General features: G+C 37.3%; 1 protein-coding gene across 6 annotated transcripts in view; it reads left to right on the top strand.

The window, feature by feature from the left end:
• The window catches only part of ARHGAP21 (Rho GTPase activating protein 21), a 137575-nt gene that overhangs the window by 74382 nt on the left and 38803 nt on the right, over positions 1–24390 (top strand). For 4 of the 6 annotated variants that reach the window (XM_082740850.1, XM_082740848.1, XM_082740849.1 and 1 more), the window contains exons 5-7: positions 12235–12327; positions 13895–13973; positions 16505–16559. In XM_082740850.1, the coding sequence (XP_082596976.1) occupies positions 12235–12327; positions 13895–13973; positions 16505–16559 (227 nt within the window). Of the gene's footprint in view, positions 1–12234; positions 12328–13894; positions 13974–16504; positions 16560–23129; positions 23160–24390 lie in introns of all 6 variants that reach the window. The other 2 variants (XM_082740846.1, XM_082740847.1) reach the window with 1 other exon arrangement.

The raw sequence follows: 24390 nt of genomic DNA, 5'->3' as shown, positions 1-24390 counted from the left end.
CATGTCGGGCTCCCTGTTCAGCAGAGAGCCTGCTTCTCCCTCTTCCTGCGTGTGCTCCCTCTCCCTGAAATAAATAAATAAAATCTTTTTAAGAAAGAAAAAGAAAATAGTCTTATCGCCCTGCCTTTTGCTCTTTCCCCCTCCTCCCTTCCTATTCTGCTTATTATTCTCCTTGATGCTTATCACCACCTCTTCTACTGCTTATCGCTTGTTGAACATCTTCTTCCTCAGTTGGAATATAGAACAGGAACTTTATTTTATTGGCCTAAAACCCAGAACAGTTCCTGGCATGTGTACATTTAACAAACATCTCTGTAAGGTGAGGGCCCTGGTTTCAAGAAGCCCCCACGCTGATGGAGGCAGAAAGTGTAGAAGAATCACGTATGTGCAGCCAGGCCACAGCACCAGGAATCCTCTCTGGAGTGCCAGGGAAGGGGGTCTCTGGAATGTTCTTTGTGCTCTTGACAGATGATGAGGATTTCATCAAAAGGAAGGAGGGACACCTGGGTGGCTCAGTAGGTTAAGTGTCTGCCTTCGGCTTGGGTCATGATCCCAGGGTTCTGGGATCGAGGACTACATCAGGCTCCTTGCTCAGCGGGGAATCTGGTTCTCCCTCTGCCTGCTGCTCCTCCTGCTTGTGCTCTCTCTCTTTGTTAAGTGAGTAAATGTAAATCTTTTTTTAAAAAAGGGGGGGGGGTGAGGAACCAGTGTTCTAGAATAGATTTCAGAGATATGGAAGCAACCAGAGTTGCTGGTAGGGCTTGGGAATGGTTTTTATGTCACCAACTCAGGATGTTTGTGAATTTATACTTAGCTTCTCTGGCAGGAATGAATAGATAGATGGAGAGGCCGTTAAACCGAGGGATTCTGGAGGAGAAGCATATCCACCTCCTTTCCCTGGGGAGATGGGATTAGTTTGGGAGAAGTTGCATTTCAGATGCCTGTAGAATGTTCAGTACCTAGTTAAAAACTTGGATGTATTAGCTATGCTGTAGCTAAATCCTGTTAGACATAAAGGAAACCATGCCCAGAGAGCATGAAAACACAGATTAAAGATAGGACCCTAGGGAAGGTAACATCTAAGAAGGTCAGAGAAAAAAGAATCAGAAAGGAAATCTGAGAATAAGATTTGGAAGGTATGGAGACAACCAGGAGGAGTTGATGACTTGCTAAGTGAGGCGCGGTCGTTTTGGGGCGGGTGATTTACCATTTGTCATAGATATTTCATTTGGATTGGGACTAAAAAGGGTAATGATAGAGCTAATTTGACCAGGAGCAAATTGGTTAAGTTACTGAGAATAACTTCGGTACAGTGAGCAGAGGGGATCCGGAAACTAAGTGTCCGTCGGTTGGAGCACACGTTAGAGCAGGGAAACCGAATGAGGACGGGAATGGGGTGGGTGGGAAGTTTCACGCTGGGAGGGGCTCCTTGCTGGTGTCTGACAGTCCCTCAACTTAGAAGTCAAGAAATGAGGGTATAGACTGTTCTTCAAGAAGTGTGAAAAGGAAGGAAAGGAGAATAAGAAATGGTAGCTCCGTGGAAGGACAGGGAGACGTTTTGCTGTTCTTTTAAGTTCGGGAAGCTTTGATCTATCTCTCAGAACACGTATGTCTGTCCAGGGGAGTCAACAGAGGTTGACTGAAGTTTTGCACATGAAAGGGGGCTGGGAAGGAAACCGGGTCCTGAAGAAGGCCGGTAACTCAGTCCTTACTTGAGGTAGAACAAGAGGAAGCAAGGATGGGCAGAGAGAGAGATACAGCCACTGAGGTAGAGTGACGCGAGAGACAAGGCTATCTAGATAGTGTGAGGAAATCAAGGTGGGTTCAAGAAGATCATTAGAATTTGAAACAGAACCTTGAGAGAATGGGGATTAAAACATAAGCAAGAGACGTTAGTGAGCAGTATCAAGAACTTAACCGAACTTGGGAACTAGAAATCATTGGGTTAGAGGTTATGCAGTTTTATTCAACCGAGATACCAGGACAAGAAGAGGAACGGAGTGGGCGTTGGATGGAATTCTCCATAGTTGGAGACTGGCAAACTGAATGCTTGGAAAGGTCGAGGGAGGAAAGAGGCTGAGGTTGCTGGTGGATCTTGTTGAAATATTGAGCTATGGGTGATCTTAGAAAGAAAGTGGTTTCTGGAGGGAGACTGCTAGGCTTAAAGAATAGGGAGGCTAAAGGAGACGGAAGGTCTTGAGAGCAAGTTGAAATAGTTCAGGGGTCCAGCAACGGTAGGGTCAGAGACGGGAGGATGTTTGCTTGTGGTTAGGACACTGTAACAAACTTCCTGGGTTTGCAGAGGAGTTAAAATCCAGCACAATAGGAATGGCAGGGCTATGAATCCAAACGTGAGACGTACTTTGTGAAATTCCTGAAACTTTAGAGAAAGAGAAAAAAAAATGATGCTGCATAAGCTTCAAGTACTTCAGAAGGCACATCCCAGGACTATTCTGTTCATTGCAGGATAATCGGACCCAGACACATTTAGGAGCTCAGTAAATATCTGTTGAACAAATAACACTCTGCCAGTGTCTTTCTTGCCCAAGTCGGGTATCATGCCAGAATATTTTGATTCATGTCTGACACCTAGTGGTATTTTCCTCAAACTACTAGTAAGTGGCCCCATTTCCCTTCTGTTTCAGGGAGACTGCAGATCAGTTGCAGTACAGTAGCTTTGGTTCCTAAAACAAATTTCCAGCTTGGTTTTGGGCAGTTTTACCATTGACATTTTCCAAGGCTGTAATTTGACATTTTCCAAGGCTGTAATTTGAATAAGTCGGCAGTAAATATTTATTGATCATCTACTATGTGCCAGGTGCTGTTCTGTGTGCTGAAGTTTTTCACGGAGTGTACGTTCTCCTGCCCGTGTGACCTCACTGAATTTGAACACGTAGGCAGAGCATTCCACTGGGAATGGTTAACTTGATGGGAAACTTAATTTAGGGTTTTGTTGTGCTTTCACAAGTGAAGCCTTTCTAAACTTAATTCATAGCTTTTGGTGCTGTCATTTCTACATCATGACCTGTTGCTTTTCATTAATGTTAAGTAGGCAATCAGGAAGAGGAAGATAGAAGGCAAGATTATGTTTGTTTATTCAGTTTATTCTTTTTTTTAACTCAAAAATTTTATTTTATTTTATCTTATTTTATCTTATTAACATAGAATGTATTATTTGTTTCAGGGGCACAGGTCTGTGAATCATCAGGCTTACACAGTTCACAGCACATACCCTCCCCTGTGTCCATCCCCTGGCCACCCTGTCCCCTCTCATGCCCCCAACAACCCTCAGTTTGTTTTCTGAGATGAAGAGTCTCATTTGTCTCCCTCTCTGGTTTCATCTTGTTTCATTTTTTTTCTTCTCTTCCCCTATGATCCTCTGCCCTGTTTCTCAAATTCCACAAAAAATGAAATCTTGCCATTTGCAGTGACGTGGATGGAACTAGACAGAGGGTATTATGCTGCACAAAATAAGTCAGAGAAAGACAGTTATCATATGATCTCACTGGTATGTGGAATGTCAGTTGATTCTCATCCGCTGTGGAAAATACCACATACTATGGAGAACTATGGGAGTGTTTTGTTATCTTTCCTTAAGAAAGAGTGAAGTTCCGATTTCTTGATGATACATAGTGAAGTACCTGGAGTATTTACAGATGTCCCTGCACTCTCTCTCAAATAAATAAATAAACCTTAAAAAGGGGGCTGGTGTGCATGGGCGGTGCAGTCAGTTAAGCATCAGGCCCAGATCTGATCTCTGGGTCATTAGATCAAGTCCCACGTCGGGCTCTACACACAGCATGGGGTCTCTCTGAGTTTCTGTCTCCCTTTTCCTCTGCCACTTCCCCTCACCCCACACACTCTCTCTCTAATAAATAGAGAAATGTTAAAGTATTTGTGAATGAATTGACATGATACCTGGGATTTGCTTTAAAATACTTTGTGGGGGGCACCTGGGTGGCTCAGTGGGTCAAGCCTCTGCCTTTGGCTCAGGTCATGATCTCAGGTCCTGGGATCGAGCCCTGCATTGGGCTCTCTGCTCAGCAGGGGCCCTGCTCCCCCGCCCCCTGCCTGCCTCTCTGACTACTTGTGATCTCTCTCTCTCTGTGTCTAATAAATAAATAAAAGTCTTTAGAAAAAGAAAAGAAAAGAAAGCACTTTAGGGGGGAAAAGTGAGCAGGAGTGAAACAAGATTGACAAAATTTGATTATTTAAGTTATCTTCATGGGGATTAATTCTGTTTTGTCTAATTTTGTGTATATCAGACATTTTCCATAATAAAAAGCAAGCAGAAATAATTAGCTGGGTGTGGGTTGAAAGAAAGTTTATCATGATTAAGTGAGAATATGATCTGCTTTTTAATATTTAACAAATTTTTAAAATTTCATTTTGTTCCATCTGATATTACTTGAAGACCAGGTTAAGTAGAGAATATGTGTTGGCTTCTAATAGATAGAATCTGACTGAGATCCAACATCCAACAGGTGGCATTCTACAATGTCCAGAGGCTTTTAGAATTTGGGGTTTGAAGCTCATAATTGTTGGAGCTGTAGATTAGAGGCTCGGGAGATATAATTTTAAAGTGTTAGTCATCACTCGGAAAGCGAGAGCATCTTTATTAGGAATTTGGGAATACCTAGATTTAATAAACTGGCATATATATATTTTTTTTTAATTAGTGCTTCTGCCATAACCAAAGGAAATGGAGTACCCAATAATCTGCATACCAGTCTTCTTAAATTGGATGCTGCTTCATAACAATATATATGGATTTTTGGTTGTTAGACAATGTGTCTCTGTTAAGCTCTTAGGATAATTTTGTATGCCCTCAGCAAATCAAACCCCCAAAATGAAGATTAGAAGTCTGTTTTCAACAATTAAAAAACAGTTATGAAATATTTCAGGCAAACAAAATATAGGGGAAAGTATGTCTTCCAAATACTTGCCACCTATCTTTATCATGTTAATATTTTACATCTTTTCCCCCCAGTCCTAACCCCCCACGTTCCCCCACACCTGAGACATAAGTGATTATAAGCATGGATAAGGCCATTTTATACCACTCCTTTCCCAAAGTTAATCACTGGCCCGAGTTTGGTGTTTATCTCTCCCCATTTATTTTCTGCCTTAAAAGATTCCTAATTCCTAACTTTTGGTCAATAAATTCTTATTTGTGCCCTAATTTTTCCCCCCTGTGGCAATCTGTTACCCATCAAAAAGAAGTTGAGGTCATTTTTCATTATTTAGATTTAACTTTGATATCGATTTCAATTTACATTGTGGTTTCACTTATATTTGGTCTGAAAACTAAACATCAATTTCAATAAGCTATTTAATTGATTTTCTTTAAATAATTAACGCTTGGAGCTTTAATGCTCTATTATGTGAAATATCACTTTAGTTTTCCACTTTTGTGAAGAGTGTCCTTCTTCCAAGGCTTATATAACTTTCATCTGAAGCACAGTTCAATTTCAGTGGTTTTCTCGTACATAGATTTTTTTTAACAACAAAGAAATCAATTAAAAGAATACCTTAAAAAGTTAACTGTCATTATAAAAGAGAAGATTGGTTCCATTTTTTAAAAATTGTTCAGTCGCATCTTCAAGAGTTCAGAAGAATTTAAAAAGCTTTATCTCAGTGACAGCCATTATTTTCTGTTCCTCTGTTTTTGTTTAAAACATGGGATGGAATTTATTTGTATAAAGTATTTGTTTTTTCACTCTGTTAAGAAATATTTTCCTCTTGTCCCCAGAACTGTAGGATTCTCTGACTTATACCTACCTATTTCTCTGTGGGTATTCATTATAGGGTCCTCTTTATAAGTGGCATATTCCAAAGGCAGACGCTTAACAGACTGAGCCACCCCCTACCCCTAAATTGTCACTTCTTAAAATAATCCATTTGCTTGAGTCTGTTTGCTTTTATTCTAAGTTTAGATTTTGAAATAATTTAAATGTTGCAAGTGATTTTTGGCATTAGTAGTCTCTATAAAAAGAGGGTCATACAGATTTAAATAATCTTTCTTCACTGACAACCTATTGGCCGTCTGGTTTTGATACCAGTTTCTTTGAAAACAGGTTATGTAATTCATACCAGAGTTACTGGGATTAGTTTAGTACAGTTTCTTACTTTTGTCCACCTTTTTCTCTTTAGAGCTCTTTAGTCTTGATTTATATTCCTCAATTTCCTTACATTATGACAGTTACATTTGTAGAGATAATCCTTCAACCAGTATTTGGTTAAGCATTTGCAGAGTAACACGCACTCCAGCCTCATTTATCCCTGATCCGTATGTAAACCTTCTAAAGGTTTATTATCAGACGAGCACAGTAATAAGGCTTATTAAATAACTTCTTGTATTAGACATTATATAAGCATTTTAATGGATTATCTCTTTTAATCCTCACAACAACCTTGCCAGGTGGGACTATATTACCATCATCCTCATTCTCCAGAGGAGTTAACTGGAGCAAGTAATCATTTTTCTAAAATCACTCGGAGGTAAGGTTACAGATAAAATATAGGATGCCCAGTTAAACTGAATTTCTGAGAGACAACTAATTTTTGCAACATTTGATAACCCTCCCTGGAAAATAAATGGCAAAGCTAGGATTTTAAACCATGTAATCTGTATAAAAGACACAAGCTGCTAACTACTATATTATCCTGGATATTGATAGAAGTCACATCTCCCTGGATATTTATCCAGTATTTGGGTGGCAACTACTACCTACACGTTACTTATTTGTTTATTTGCTTTTCACTCATTATTTTTCTCCCAACTGGTTTTATTTACCATAATGTAAAAGTATGTGCTTCCCCCCCCCCCCACCGATTTCAAAGTAATATTCAACTTCAAGTAAATTCATATAAGGCATCTTTGTCTTCTTGTTTAAGTCTTTACTGATTGCATGTTAAGTAGCTTAAAATGGGATATTTTCTGTACCTGGCCATTTTAGCTGCTGTCATTTAACCATTTAGATTATTCAGATTGTTGTCTTTACTCCTTTTCTCAAATGTAGGAAGATTTATGTGTGCTTGCTAAAAAGACACATTTTCCTTTTCTTTTGACAAGGTCAAGGAAATGACACTTAAATAGGGTGTTAACAGTTCTTTGCATTACGTCCTCTGTGTTCTTCTTTGAATTACTCCTAGGTGTTCTTAAAAAAATGAGATATTATAAAACACAGATGTAAAATTAAAAGAGACTTTTTACTAAGAATTGCCAGGGAAGCTATCTGGCCCTGCCAGATGATAATATAGGGAAGTAAGGAATCATTTTTCCTTGTGAATTACCACAGTTCAGGATCAGACTTTTAATTTTACCACATCCGGAAATTTATTGACTTAAAAAATTAAAGACAGAAGAGATGGAATAACACAATCTTAAATTTTTTTTTTAATTTCCAGTTCCAGTAGAATATATTAAAAAGAAGACACTTTTAAAAATTATCCTTTTTATAAATTAAAAAATTTTTAATTGAAGTATAGCTAACAGAATATTATATTAGTTTCAAGTGTATGGCATAGTGATTTGACATTTCTATACATTACAAAATGCTCGCCATAATAAGTGTGGTCACCATCTGTCACCACACGAGTTATGACAATATTATTGACTACATTTTCTGTGCTGCATGTTTCATCACCATGATTTACTTTATTACTGGAAGTTTCTACCTCTTAATCCTCTTCACGTATTTCACCCATCCCCAGACTCCCTCCCCTCTGGCAACAACCAGTTTATCTCTGAATTTTATGTTTTTTTGTTTGTGTGTTGTTATTTGGATTCCACAAATAAATGAAACCATGTGGTAGTTGTCTTTCTCTGTGTGACTTACAAAGAGAAGACACTCTTTTTTTTTAAAACTTTTTTATTTAAACTCAGTGCAGGTCACACATACTGTATTAGTGCCAGAGGTAGGATTTAGTGATTCTTCAGTTGCATAGAACACCCAGTGCTCATTCCTTCAAGGGCCTCCTTAATGCCCTTCTACCCAGTTACCCCATTCCTCCACCCCCCTCCCCTCCAACAACCCTTAGTTTGTTTCCTGTAGTTAAGAGTCTCTTATGGTTTGTCTCCCTCTCTGTTTTCATCTTATTTTATTTTTCTTTCCCTTCCCCTATGTTCATCTGCTCTGTTTCTTAAATTCCACATATGAGTGAAATCATATGATATTTGTCTTTCTCTGACTGACTTTTATCCTTCGCATAATACCCTCTAGTTCCTTCCGTGTCATTGCAAATGGCAAAATTTCATTCTTTTGATGGTTGAGTAAAAGATTCCTTGTATATATACACTACATCCTCTTTATTCACTCATCTGTCAGTGGACATCTGAGTTCTTTCCATATTTTAGCTGTTGTGGCCTTTGCTGCTATAAACCTTGGAGCGCATGTGCCCTTTCAAATCACTATGTTTGTTTCTTTTGGGTAAAACCTAGTAGTGCAATTGCTGGGTCTTTTGGTAGCTCTATTTTTAACTTTTTGGGGAACCTCCATGCTGTTTTCCAGACTGGCTGCACCAGCTTTCATTCCCACCAGCAGTGTAAGAGGGTTCCCCTTAAGAAAAGACACGCCTTAAAATTAATGAGCCAAGCATTTAACTCAAGACAGTCAAGGAATATGAAAATTAAAAAGAAGTAGTTAAGGAATACCAATTTTGTGTTGTCCAGAGGAATTGGATAATGTCTAGGCAGGAATAGCAAGTCAGAGCTTAGAGAAAGTTCTGAGAGGAAAGTTTCAACAAGAAACAAAAGTATAATTCTCAGCAGATGTGATAGTTCTTGCTGTAAGATTGGCCCCTATTTTAATCTGTTCCACCTTCAAATGTTTTCAGTGTATTGAAAGATTTGTCAATGGTACAGTGTCTCTGATTTTATAATGGCAATCATTGTGGAATTAATATTTCTTTTATAGAAATTAAAACAATTATTTTGGACTATGTCTATTTTGCATAAGTGAAATTTTCTATCAGAATTTTCAGAATTGACTGCATTGCCACCCAGCCAACTTCTAACTTTTTTTATAGACTTCATTAATGTAGTTTACATTTAATATTTTCATATATAAGTACAGTATAATCATCTTCCAGACATAGTAAACAAAAGACATTAATGAGGAAAGTGTTTCTTCTCTTTTATTATATAAATCTATTATTATCTAAATCCATGGAAGCAATGACTTGATTCAACGAAACTTACCAAACCTTCAGATCTCTAGACGAAAAAAATAGACGATTTTCTTTAAATGCCAACTCTTGTAAATGTTGAGTTGGCTACAGAGAAACCTATCCTGATTACGAAAAGTAATTGCATTTTAAGCAACTGATATTGAAAAGAAACTTTTTTCCATTCAGAGTAATTATAAGTGACTGTCTACTTATATTCAGTAAAGCTTGACAAATAGAGTAAGTAGTTAAATTATTTTGACGTAACTGGGAACCCCATGTTTGGATTCAGACCTGGGTTCAAATGCGACTCCGCCTTCTTCCTAAGTTACTTAGTCTGTCTCCTCCTACTTACAGTGTTAATCTTAGGATCCTTTTGCCCACCCTGAAGCTTGTTATGAGAATTAAACTAAATAACAAATGTATTCATTCATTGAATATTTATTGAATCCCTGTTCTGTGCTAGGCATCACTCTAGGTACTATGGGTATCAGAGAACACGACAGAAATCCCTGCTCTTCATTTTAATGGGCGGGACAACCAACCAAAATGCAAGCAAATAAAAAGGTAGTTTTTAGTAGTGAGTGATACATTCTATGAAAAAAAATAAATCCTGGCACATACAAGAAGTTTCTCCCAGCTTTTCGTTATAATTTTCGAAGTACAGCAAAGTCCTTGTCCATCTTGGTTCAACAATTAACATGTTGCTCTCTTTGCTTTATCTATCTGTCCACGTGTGTGTGTGTGTGTGAGTTGTGTGTGTGTGTATTCAGGGGTCTGAGTATCTTGGTTTATTTTTTTTCCCTCCAACCATTTGAAACTTAAGTTGCAGGTATAATTATAATTATAGAAATATAATAATATAATGATAACAATTAGTCCCTAATTTAACAAACATCTCTTAAGAATTAGGACATTCTTCTTTATAATAAGTAGGGATTTAATGAATATCAGTTCTCTTTTCCTCCAAAGCTTCATGGAGAAAGCAGTCATGGCTCTCTGTCATAGCTAATCCGAAATAACAAAAGGATTTGTAATATTTTCATGTCATCCCAATATAGAAGGCCCTATAAAGTTTCTTTGGGAAGATATCTGATACATATTTACAGTTTTTTAAATTGGATAATAGATACTTTGCATGTGTGTTTGTATTACCTTACAAGTTTTTAATTCTTAAAGACTTAAAATAGGGCACTAGTTTTCATTTAAGCACCATGAAGAGTGGAAATGTACATTTACTGAGGAATTATAACTGACGTAATCAGTTACATACTGTGCTGAGTACTCTCACATGGTATCTTATTTAGTCTTCAGAGAAACTCTTCAAGGATGTAAAAATATAGAATACTTATCTCTTAATATTATAGTAGAAAAAATAGTAGTAAAGTAAAAATGTTTACTTAATTGCACCTGGACTGTCAAGTGGGGAAGCAAGGATTTGGATCTGTATCTACTGGCTTCTGAAAGCAATTTGGGATGTCTGGAAGGCTCAGTTAAGCGTCCTCCTCTTGATCTCAGCTCAGATCTTGATCTCAGGGTCATCAGTTCAAGGCCTGTGTTGGGCTCCACGCCCAGCATGAAGCCTTGTTAAACACACACACACACACACACACACACGCACACACACAACAAAAACTTAAGCAATTTCCACTATGTCCTGTTGCATAGTAAGTGATTGAGTTAGTCATTCGCTTCTTTAGAGGACTGCTTTCAGAGTAAATAGAATGTAAAGTAAACAAGTATGCAAAAGAGTAAGTATGTAAAAGGAGTGACTGATGTGTATTCCTTTTTAAAGAAATTTCTTTGGAGCCACCTCTGTGATACACCATGTTTCTGCCTAGCATTGCAGTTTAATGAGTATTATTCTGTTACTCCCTACATATATCTGCTTTCTCAGTCATGTTCTTTAAGTCAGGGCTGTGTCTCAGTGGTTCCCAAACCTGAATGCTCTAAGTTTCTGATCCCGTAGAGCTCAGATGGAATCCCTGAATTAGAATTTCTAACACATTCCCTGGTTATGTCATTGCTGCTGCTCTGGGGACCACACACTGAGAACCACTGTCTGCCTCTGCTCTTCTCCTACCACTTCTGTTTTAACTGAAACTGTTGGTTGTTCTCACATGTCACTGTATGTAAGAATCACCTGGGAGACCAGTTGACAAAGTAGATTTCTTTTTTCTTTCCTTGTTTAAGATTTTATTTATTTATTTGACTGAGCAAGAGCAGGAACACAAGCAGGGGGAGTGGGAGAGGGAAAAGCAGGCATCCCACAAAGCAGGGAGCCCAGTGTTGTACTCTACCCCAAGACTCTGGGATCATCACCAGAGCCAAAGGCAGATGCTTAACGACTGAGCCACCCAGGCGCCGCAACGCAGATTTCTGGTTGAACCCCAAAACACTGATGTCTAGCAAACGCATTCAGTGTTGACACAGACAATCCGTGGACAGCAATTTGTGAAATATTGGCTTACAGAGTTGATTATTTGCTCGTCATTGCCATGACTGTATGTTGTATTTGGCTAGGATTGGTTTTTTTTTTTTTTCCTGTAGTGCCGTTTTTTGTTTGTATGTCTCTCTCCCACTAGAGTGCCTGAAGGGAAAGGGCTGTCTTAGTCACAATTATAACTTAGTGCTTAGCACAATACAGTGTTAACAAGCAACAGAGTGAGTACTGCCTGTGTAATCTAGCTATATGACCCTGGAGGACTTAATCTCTCCTAGCCTCAGTTTCCCCTTTTATGCAATAGTGGTAGTAACACTTAACGTGCTATGGAAATTAGCTCTCAGGGTGTGTATTGTCTTTACTGTAGTAAATTACATACATTATACACCCACTAAATGGACACCGTTGCTATTTTGGTGGTGGTTGTGTTACAGAAGCAAAAAAATAATGTCTGAATGAATGAAAACACCTAAATTATGATTTTACCTTCCAAATTCAGAAATATGTGTTTAGCACTTCATTCAAAGTCTTTGCTTAATTGTCTAAAATACCATTTTATATTTTGGTATTTTAATGAAATCAAGTGAAGTAAAATCATGCTTTGGGCTTCTTCTTTCCCATAGGAAAACAAAGAAATCGCTTGGAACCAATGGATACCATATTTGTTAAACAGGTTAAAGAAGGAGGACCTGCCTTTGAAGCTGGATTATGTACAGGTGCTGATACTCTTTTACATTTCTTTTCTACTTCATTTCGTCCTTCTTCCATATTTCATTTTCCGTATTTTTATCTCCTTCTGTATGTTTTTTTCCTGTGTCTTCACACCACTTTTTACTATTTTTGAGACCTGGTTAGCTGTTTGTTTCTTGATACCCAAATGGGTGGGTTTGGACAGAAATAACTTAAGATAAATTATAAATTAGTAGCACTTTTGGTTACCACTTAGATAATGTACTCATGGAGGCCCTTTTAAAAGCACCTGTTTAACATACTTTGAATTTTGACAAGGATTACAAAATAGCAAAACGATGAAGATATTTATGGACATAACTGAAACAATCTTGGATCTCCCAACTTCGCGAAGTGCCTTATCTGCTAGAGGTGAATTAATTGGTTTGTACTATGAAGAGTGACTTAGGTCTCCAGTGCGAGGCAAGCCCTGCTTCTTCCGTAGGGTTCCCTGCCTGTGGTCTGGTAGCTAGTCTAAAATATTCAGCGATATGTGATTTTAATAAAACCTGAGCAGAGATTTAATACACACACTAAAATAGTTACTCTTTTGTTTTTGAACATTAAGTAATTTAAAGTGGGAATTAATGAAAAACTATGTCTTACTGCCTCTTGCATAAAATGTAGTGTTTTCAGCTATAAATACTGTAAACAGCGGATGTCGTTGCTAAGATTTACTAGGATGTGTTAATTATCTCTTTGGTCGTGGTTCCAACCTCCGATCTCATTAACATAGATATAATTCCAATCTTGTTCCAATCTCATTAACATATATGTAATATGTATATTAGCATCCATATGGGATTCCGTTACTTAACACGAGGTCAGGAAGATGTGGAAACACTGTGATAAGCACACAGAAGATACTTCTTATTTTTCTTTTTTCCAGTTTTTCCTTATCTTTTCTCTCTCAGTCTTTTCCTTTCTGCCCCCCTGAGTTCTTATTGGTAATCCAAATGCCCTTTTCTTTATTAAAATGAAGAACACGTTAATACACATAAAGTCAAAACCATGTGCATACCCATATTTCAGTTTTGTAATATAGCACTATTTATAGCATATATAACATATATGTTATATATGTATATGTCATATACATATATATGCTATAATACATGTATATTATATATGTATGTTATATACATGTTATATAATATATATAACATGTATGTTATATGTGTTATATACATATATGTTATATACATATATATGCTATAATACAGCGTATAGAAGTGACAGAATAGACAGAGGAATAACTAGGAGTTCTGCAACTGAAAAAACAAATGATAGGGGCGTAGAGAGTATACCCATGGTCACTTAGTGATACCTTTTAGAGTTTCTAAATTCATCATTGACAAGGGCTCTTAAGACATAAGCTATATTTCATCAGAAGCTGAATATATTAAAATTTAGATTCATGTTTGTGAAAGACACTTTAAAAAACAGCGAGCAAGAACATATTGAAAATAAGTACATTACTCAAGGAATATTTCAAAAGTAGTCAGAAATGACCTTTAAGGAATTCCTCATATGTTTTTTTACTCCTCTTTGAAGGTGATCGAATTATAAAAGTCAATGGAGAAAGTGTGATTGGAAAGACCTATTCCCAAGTAATTGCTTTAATTCAGAACAGGTAAGATTCTCAAAATACGATTTATTTTGGCCAAAAATGGATATTTATAAATCAGTGGAGCAAGCAGATTCAGTGTAGTCTTGTCTATATCCTACAATGGGATGGGGAGCCGTGGGACTTTCCCTTCAAGTGGGTCAGCCATTTGAGAATTGTCAAGGACAAGGACCTGGTTATAGCTTACTTGGTGCTTTGCTTCAGCAAATCTCTCAGATTTGTGATTAAAGTCCTTTAGAATCCAAAAGCAACATGTTTTAGATTTACTGTAAATTCCTCACTTTTGCTTGAAATGACAATTAAATTTATAATTTGTTAAATAAAATTATAAATAAATGCACATATATTTTATTTTAAAACCTCTTACTCAGATATCTTTATTGATATCTTATTGAGTAATACTCTTACTATTGAATAATGCTCTTATTGAGTAATATTCTTGGCTCAAATTTATTCATTTGTTTTAACAAAGACAGCAAGAAATTCTCTTTGAATTTATCTGTCTGCCTATGTGCTACAGAATGATAGCATTTTTGAGCTCTCAAAGCAAATAAATATGTACAGAGTAACTGGGAGACCTTAAAGATAACTTAGTCCTACTTTCTTTTTACCACACACCGAGAACATTTTTCTTAGTTATAAATAAATAAATTGAAAGCCAAAGTGGTTACCATGTTGAATTCCGGTCAAGAACAGGCCTTGACTGGGGTCCCCTTGCCTGGATCATCCCATTGTAATTGAATTGAAGTTCATTATTTTCTGAAGACTTTTATGAAGTTCCTATAATGATGTCTAAAACAGTTCATGCTATAGTCTAAGTTATTTACATGAATGCCCTAATGCATTGTCATTTTTATAATTAGATGATGTGATTGTGATTTATGGCTCTCTTGAGTACTCTTAACTGTTTTAATATATAATGAAACTTTTAGAGAAAGCAAGTCTTAAATCTTCCCTCTAATGTTGGATTCTAGGTGTTCCTGACAATGATCCCTATTTGATCTTAAGTACTGGAGAAAACAGGGGACTAGTGAAGAATTTAAAGCCACCCCAGAGGCAGTGGGGAGATCACCCCAATTTATTTTCCCTTAAAATAATTTAGATCATCATAGATACACTGATATGTTTTATCAACCTGTAATTTAAGGATTTTTTTTAGTGTATTTGTTAAACATCTTTTCTTGAAAAATAATATTTTCCCAAAGTAACCATAACTTAATCTTCATTTTCCTCAAAATCCACATTAATTTTTTTGTTACTGGTGCAGTTTATCTTTTGGAGTAATAACACTTTGGGATGACAGTCTTGTTTTTTTCAGCTGATGAAGCAATTGGAAAAATAGAGAAACACTATTTTTTCATCATCTTCTATTCTTTTAAACAATTGTGTTCCTTTTGTCTACAGTTGGTAGCAAATGGATAACGCAGCACAAAGCCATTGAAATTCTGCAGGGTATTAATGTAAAATGTATCCTTGTAGAAGAATTTAACTAAACATCAGTATGCATTTTCTACCAACTCCAAATATTGAAATACAAGTACCTACATATTTAATTATTTATTGTATATTTATTATTATTTATTTGAACCTGTGGTTCTTACGGTTTACTATTCTGAGCATTTATGAACCTGATAAGGGTTCAAATCTAACAAAAAATGACACTAGTAAAATTATTAGGTTTTGTTTTCTTTTTTGTTGTTTGGTTGTTTCTTAATCTCTTGATTGTATTGGGGGAAGAAAAAGCTAATTGTTAGAGTTAGATACTGACTCACTTAACAGGGATAGTCCACTATTCTTGCGTTTTCCAAATGTAATACCAGATCAAGACTGGTATAATTTACCCCTTTGTACTTTTTTAAACCTCGAGAAACTTCTCTGTCATTTTTAACTAGTTTATAGTACCAAAAGAAAGTGAGAATGTGAGCTGTTTCTGTAAAGGCTCTAAAATTAAGTCAGAGAAGAAATCAAATAGTTGAGATGCTGTACAGTTTTTTAAAATGAGTCATTTTGATAGTTTTGGTGGTAAACTCCAGTTCCCTTCACTTGTGAGGCCAAGAGGGACTATTTCAAAATTTAGATATTTAATATTACTTGAAATGTTAAATTTGAGGTTCTTTTGTTATTTCCATGTGAATGTATTTTTAGCTTTATAAATAGTGAAAATATGTGGTAAAAATTTACAGCTTTTTCTGTGACTTGAATTAAAATAGTAAATAAATATATACTGAGGAGTTTTATTCCAGGAGTATAAGTAATATACTTCATGTTCCTAAATTAGAAACATGTTATAAAGAAGACTTGCCTACTTAAGAATAGTTCAAACTTATGTCAAGATGTGTTCTTTTCATTCATAGTTAGCTTTATATATGAAGGTGACTTCTTTTTATTTTAATGATTTGGGCTTAAAAAATAAAGGCTAAAAAAAAAATTAAATTCATAAGCAAGTTTAAAAAATCCTTCTGAGTAAATCATCTTTTTTTTATGTCTTTTTGATACACTTTCACATCCCCTAAAATAATTTTTATGTTCAATTTCAGTGATACAACATTAGAACTTAGTGTTATGCCAAAAGATGAAGACATTCTCCAAGTGGTAAGTTTTATTTACTCAAATATGCATTGTTCTATAGTCTCAAATGTTAATAAAGATCCTTTAAAGATGGAGGGTGACTGAATATAAGATTCTGGGGGGGAAAAAAAACCTCCAGTTCATTTAGCAGAGTCTGAGATTCTCGACATTTTACCAAAAGACAAATGAACAAACAAAGAACTATTGACAGTTTTTACAATTAAGTGACATAAGAATGTTTTATGTGTTTGACCTTGAGCTTCTGTTGTTGCCGTTTGGAATGAGATTCCTAATGAGTTTGCCCCGATGTCGCATCCTAGGTAGTCCTTTGAGCAGAAGCCAAAGCTCAGGGTACAAGTGTATATCCCCAGGAATTAGAATCTTTTTTTTCTTATGAGGATAGAAATTTTATGAAAGCCATTTCTTAATTTTTCAATATGTATGACTGTTTGTAAATTAACCCACCAAGCAGTTTTGGAACCGTATCAGTTCATTCTATCAGAAGTAAGGTTCACAGTGAACGAGTCTGTACCAGTGTGTCAGGGTCTTCAAGAGGAAATGAAACTATACGGAAGATTTTAACATTTAGCCTAAACTTTTTCCTCATTTTTGGAAAGAAAATAAATAGAATCCTTGACTCCTTTGTTGAGCTTAAATATTGCTGAAAGTAAAAAGAAAGTAACATACATGAAATTGCATTCAAGAAAATAATACTTTTCTTCGGTTGCCTTTTGTTCAGTAGAATAAAACAGCATGAGCAAAACCTTTGAAATAACACATGAAAGCTGACCACTCGAACTAAGAAATGGCAGTGGCCACTGAAACTTGTGTTTTAAAAATTTTTTTTAGCAAATAATTTTTTTTTTAAATTCAAGTACAACAGGGAACTCAAGGAATCTTTGTGGTAGGAATGGAAATGATAGTCCTTTTTTTTTTTTTTGTAAGCCATTAGTTTGACTTTAGTTCAACATGAGTTCTAAGTAATCTTCTGCAAACATTTTTTTCACAGAAATATCATTAAAGCTGATCCTGATGATTCAGTGTATTGATGCAAAATGTAATTAATTGAAATCCATGGAGATCTGCTTTGTGTTTTCAAAGCATGTGGATTTTATTTAGGAATGGCTTTTTAGGGCTAATGGACTATCAGGGGAGGGCTGATTTTAGGGCTAATGAATTATGGCATTGGGGAGTCTCAGGAAGGTGCAACTGACGGGGGGTGTTTTCCTGGGCATAGAGAGCTAGTTGTAGAGTACCTGCCTGATAATTCAGCAGAATAGAGAGCCGCAGACATATCCACTGAAGGCAGTGGGAGTCACCAGATTAGAAGTAGATGAGGGAATCCACTCTGGTGTTCCCCCTACACAAAGGACTAGGAGAGGAGGCACAGGCGTGGGGAGGCTTTACCTTGAATCCTCGTTGGCAATCCAATGACTCAAAGGCAGAATGCGCTTCCAAAACAGGACTGTTTGCTCATCTTCACTGGACTCTTGCCTTGCTGAGGTGAAGGCACCGGTGGGATGCTGTTTACAACAGTGCTCATTTCACAGCATGGCTGGCACTGTCCTGAGCTCCTAGGGCAGGAATCAAGCCCAGAACTGCCATCGCAGACTGTTGTGTGGTCGATGAAGAGCAGCGGCCCTGGAAGGAAGCGTTGTCTAATTTTGTGATCAGTGGGAGAGAAGGTTAATTCGTCTGTTGTGTTATGTTTTAGTTAAGATATATTTATTTCAAACAAAGGCAAAATACAAAGTGTTGCAAACACAGGAAAAAATTGGCTCACTTGAGTGGCACAAACACACATCTTCTGAGTTCATTAGTAAAAGGGTCTAGTAAAATTGTGACGAACATTTGTTTTTCAAACATGTTATTTGAATTATTTTAAATCTTAAGAGATTACAAGCATATGCTCTCAATGATACAAGAAAACCTCGCATTTAACCCCAGCCTTCATTCATATTTGAATGCACTGTAATTCACAAGACAATCAAAGGAGTGTATGTAATTAATGCCTACTACACATTGTTCCTAAAGGACAATAGGACTTGGCAACTTCTTTTTGGCATCAGTGGTTTTACCTGGGACATCTATGAGGGTCATTTTTTTAAGACTATTATACAACACAAAGAGAGTCTGGGATTTCAAAAACCATATGCAGAAATTCTTCCCTTTAACAGATTCTAGGGTTAAGATATTCTGTAAGGGCCTTCAGTACTTATGTTGGTCTGTTACCCACAGGATACGCTTTTAAAGACATGTACTGTGAGGTTGAATATTCGTCGTAAAGAAAAAGTAAACACGAACATTTTTCTGACCGTTGTGAACGTGGTTTACTCAAGTGGAGGCTTCTCGTAGTTTGTATGTGTCAGTCTGGGCAATGGTGGGACTGTGTGTCCGGGACTTTTCTTTCCCTGAAATGGAACGTGCACCAGACAGTTCTAGAGGTGCTCAGTTCCTCTTTGAGAGGCGGCTTGGAGAATTGAATTTGGTTTAAAGTTTGACTTGTATAAGGATAAGTATATAATAATAAATTTCTACTTACAGATAATTGTGATATAATATTGAAAAACATGAAGTAAAATTAAGAATAATTCATTCTGGTACCACACTAGTGCTGGTAATAATGTTCCTGTTCTTGGCAGCCTCATTTGCTAAATCAACATATATTTTCTAGATTAACAGTGTGAGTAGTATATTACATTCATTTTTACTCATTTTTGTATTTTACAACAATATTTTAGACTCTGATATCTTAGTTTCATGTTTTAAAGGTATTACTACAAAATAAAAAACACTTTCTGTTCCATTTTCAAAGAAACAGAATGGTTTCCTCACCCTTTTGAATGTTGGCTGTGCATGAATGAAGTAGCTACCACCTTGGGGCGCCTGGGTGGCTCAGGGGGTTAAGCGTCTGCCTTCAGCTCAGGTCACGATCTCAGAGTCCTGGGATCCAACCCCACATTGGGCTCCCTGCTCAGCGGGGAGTCTGCTGTGCCCTCCCCCCCCCCCCCCCGTTCCCTCTCTCTCTCTCTCCCTGAAATAAATAAATTAAAAAAAAAAATAGCCACCACCCATCAAGTCACCTAAATAGTGATACTGACTAAAGAAAACCCTTCCTCGAATGGGCTTACGGGAGAACTGAAAGCTGGCCATTCTTTTCAGTGAACCCATCACAACATTATTGTTAAGCAACTGACTCAATGGATCCGGCTCTGATAGCTGCAGAGATTCTTGGGTGTGTCTAGTGTTTGGCCGGGGCACCCTGAGCCTGCTCTTTGTGCTGTTCTGTGTCAGACACAGCAAGGCTAAACAGCTTCTCTAGGATGACAGAAAGAAAGCAGTGGCACCAGGATGTGACCTGAGGCGGGTCCGAGACTAAAGCCTGTGACTTTCAGCTGGACCACAGTTCTTGTTGCCATTGGGTCCAGGTGAGGACTTAAGTGGCTTAGCACAGTCACCGTGTTAGTAAGTGCCAGAGCTCTTGTTCTAACTCATCTCTGGACTCTCAGTCCAGTGCTCTGCCACTCTGTAAATACGTCATATAAATTAGAAAATGTAATTTAATTAAAGTTTTTCTTAAGATTTATTAGAATTACTTTCAAAATAATTATTATGTGTATATATTATATATAATATATATAACGTTAAGTTCCATAATCAATATATATTGCATTTAAAATTAGGTAACCATTTGTCAAGTGTGCATGAAGGTGGTCCTGCCTTGAGTAGGGAAGCAAGAGTAGGAGTTCTGGAGGTTTCTTTCATATTTTGCAAGTTTATGTTTGCTTTGTTTGTTTTAAAATCAGTTTTTAAATAATTATAAGAATAGTTATGTGCTTGATAGAAAAGTTACAAATAATTTAGAAAGCTATAGAGTAGGCACACTCTCCCCTTTTCCCACACCCCACGGTGGCATGTTTGGCATGTATTTTATTAGACAGACAGACATGTAATTATTTTTTATTTTATCGTAAGTAAAAATGGTATTAAATTAATAGGTCAGCCTGTTGAAGGTGAAATGGTAGGGAGGAATTTCAATCTTACCAACTTAGTTACTCTGCAGGGAGTTTTTTGTGGGGTTTTTTTTTTCTGTTTGTTTTTACCATTTATTTGACAATAATTATGCAATAATAATAGTATTATAATAGTAACAGGCATGATAATAGTGATTTTGATGCAACTCCACTAAAACCGAGCTTGAAGATTATTTTGGGACTAAGTTACTGTTAGATAACTGTACAAAGAATCAAGATCCAGACTGTTAATACTAAATTTTATTTAATATGCTCATTACAATTTTAACTGCAAATGCAGAATTCTTTTTTTGCTTTTGAGAGAGAGAGAAAAGGGTAACCCAGGCCGGGGGCAGAAGGAGAGAATTTTTTTTTTTTTTTTAAGATTTTATTTATTCGTTTGACAAAGATCACAAGTAGGCAGACAGGCAGGCAGAGAGACAGAGGAGGAAGTGGGCTCCCTGCTGAGCAGAAAGCCCGATGCAGGGTTCGATCTCAGCATCCTGAGATCATAACCTCAGCCAAAGGCAGAGACTTTAACCAACTGAGCCACCCAGGCGCCGCCAGAGGGAGAGAATTTTAAGCAGGCTCCATGCCCAGCCCACCCAGGACTGACCCAGAGTCAGACTAATTTTTCTTTTTTAAATATTTTATTTATTTATTTGAGAGAGAGCATGAGCGAGGAGAGGGTCAGAGGGAGAAGCAGACTCCCCGTGGAGCTGGGAGCCCGATGCGGGACTCGATCCCGGGACTCCAGGACCATGACCTGAGCCGAAGGCAGTCGTCCAACCAACTGAGCCACCCAGGCGTCCCCAGACTAATTTTTTTTTAAGATTTTTTTTCTTGAGAGAGAGAGAGAGCAAGAGCAGGGGCAGGGTTAGGGACAGAGGGAAAGAGAGAGTCTTAAGCAGACTCTGCACTGAGTGCAGCTGAGGGCTCGATCTCATGACCCCCGCCGAAACCAAGGGTCCGTCCCCCAACTGACTGCGCCACCCAGGTGCCCTGAGAATGAGGAACTTTTAAACAGATAAACAGGCTGTTTTTTACTGCTCATGAACTGTGATAATAAGGAAATTCAGTCAAGCTCTTGAATGAATTCATGTTTTATTCATCTCAATTGTATCTGCTTACGTTAGACAGAATACTGTCTGCGTAGAACATTCTATTTAGTTAGTCTGCTGTTAATGCATGGTCCCTGTGTGCGTATGTGAGGACCCACTTGGCATAACTTTACTCAGAAATGAGTAATCAGAAATGAGGACCCACAAACATGGGCTATTTAGTATTTAGAGCTGATATATAGGAATCTTAGAGATGTTCGAAATATGCCAGATATCTTTTCAGGTTTTTCGTTGTTCCTGTCATATACCTTCCTTATCCCCAAATTTGAATAAAGGCGGTATCTCTAAATTATTAGTTCTAAAACAGTACTTCCCAGCAGAAATTTCTAGTTGTATGAAAACCCCTGAGGAAAAAAAATGGGTTCTGTGGCCGAATAAGCTTGTCATTTCCCTTTGAGTCTAACAGCATACATGAATGCAGGAGAGGTTTTGAGGAGTCGGGAAGCCTGCCAGTCAGTCCTTCGCTACATCATGGAGCAGAGAGAGCGCTCTCCTCGTCCTCCTCCTCTTCTTCCTCCTCCTCCTCCTCCTCCTCCTCCTCCCTTCCGGGTGATGCGTAATAAAATTGCACAAACACACTGTGGGAAATACTGTCCCAGAGTGTTCACTCATCCAGACACAATCTCCCTGGCGTGGAAAAGTCTTGGTGTGAATATAATCAGCATCAAAAAGACAGTCATGTTAGATCAGTGGCATATAACCCAAAATGTGTATTTTGACTATATTCGTGCCTTAAAGATATCACAGCATGCGTGCTTTCTTGAATATACTCATTCAGCTTTTCCACGCATCCTGGCTTCTCTAATATTCCCTATCAGTTTTAAAGAATTCCTCTGGAAGTAGTATTTTTATGTCCACCCAGTCATCATTTTCTTAAGCCAGTAACCCAGGACAGAAGGTACAGGAAAAGATCTGAATTTCTGAGTGAAACGTACTTAACGCAACAGTCATCCTTTCTCTCCCGATCCTCGTGTCCAGACAGCTGCTGTCGCGGACAGCTTGTGGTGGTGCTCCGATGTACACGGGAAGGAGGAGGTTGTACTATTTTAAATGCATGATAGAGCATTCGTTTCGTCATCTGGAAGCAGAGCTGGAAGAAGCTCAGGGGAGATGAGAGGCATCAATGTTGCTCTCGTGGAAGGGAAGCTTCGGGGCGCATCACCACACAGCGGTGCCGAGGGAATGAAATAGCCGTTAGGAAAGCCTGTCACCACACGTATTTTGCTTTCAGAAATGGTAGACAGCCCAAATAAGAACCAGATAAAAGCCCGAGAAAAAGATGCTCAGAAGGATACTGAAGTTATTCTTTATGCTCCACTGCCCTTTACTTCTCTTGGTACCTTCCAGAGTAATCAGTATAGATGTATTTTTAGCTTGCTGTTTCCAGCATCAATATGACAACATGATTCTGTCTTTATATCAGTAAGCAGCTTCTACTATGTTTTCCTATTTTCTGCTAGCTACAGTTTACAAAGGATGTCACAGCTCTGGTAAGAAATGCACAGAAGCCATTTCCTTGCTTTTTTTTTTTAAGTTACGTTCTATAGAGATTTGTAATAAGCCAACCTATTAAAACTGTCAGTTTGCTTAGAGAAACCCTCCATAGTATGATGTTAATCTTACTAATTTGTGGACTGTGTTTGTGATATCTGATTTTCTTTTTTTTTGTTTGTTTTTATGTTTGATTTCTTTTGAATCCTGTGCATAACTGGTGTTAAAACATGATAACATCTACCTATATGTGGATTTTTTTTTTTTTTTAGTATCTCACCCTCTCTCTTTCCCCGGGACTTTGCTGTTGTGTATGTGGCTGCACTTGAGCTTTGCAAGCTTAGATGTCTAACGCAAAGACAGGATATGATGATGGATGTGAATTAAGCTTGTTTTGATTAGGGGAGGATATGTAACATGATACTACACCTCAGTGTCTCAGATGCTGACCTAGTCCTCAGTTACTATCAATTAGTTCTGTTTTATTGCGTGTCTGTCTTTAATTTCAGTTATTTTGAAGTTTTGAAATACGTTGCTAGATAGTTTCATATATAATAAATAGAATAGAATTTGAGCTGCATGCCTGCCTGTTAGTAATAGAGAAATGCCTCCTCCCAGTAAGTAAAAGAGACCAAATAAATGTGTGCACTATAATTTTGCATTAGCTTAAAATAAAAAATAAAAATTATATACAGAAAGATGAATTACGTTTTTTCATAATTTCATGCCTTTACTTTTCATGCTCGATTTAAACATGCATGTTTTCTCTTATTTTTAAATATTCAAATTTTTGAAATATTTGAATATTTTAAATATTCAAATATGGCCTAGGACTTAATTTATCAAAATGGCTTATTTTTAAGGACTCGGTAATCATTCATTGACAAGCCACTGCTCAGTATGTCACATTTAACTTGTGCTTACAGTAAAAATATATTTGGTTAACGTTTTTAATACCTTCACCCTCACTCTGGCAAAAGATCAAAATGTTCTTTTGCTGAGATTTATCAGGCAGCTATTTAACCTGTCAAATGCTGGGAGATCATAAAATTTGAGTGGGGAAGATTTTAGAAGCCAAAGCTCTCTCTAATTGGCTGGGGGGGAAAACCTGGTATGTCTCCGTCTTTTGAGAAAACAGGCAGTTGTAATTAATATCGTTGCAAATTCTCCGGTTTGATTTCTGAAACGCTAGCCCTTTTCTGAATGTGTGGCGCATCCTTACGTTGTGTT

This window comes from Mustela nivalis (assembly GCF_964662115.1).
Source record: "Mustela nivalis genome assembly, chromosome: 7".
Lineage (NCBI taxonomy): Eukaryota > Metazoa > Chordata > Mammalia > Carnivora > Mustelidae > Mustela > Mustela nivalis.
Note: the sequence above shows the minus strand (reverse complement) of the source record. Positions and strands in the feature narration are given on the sequence as shown.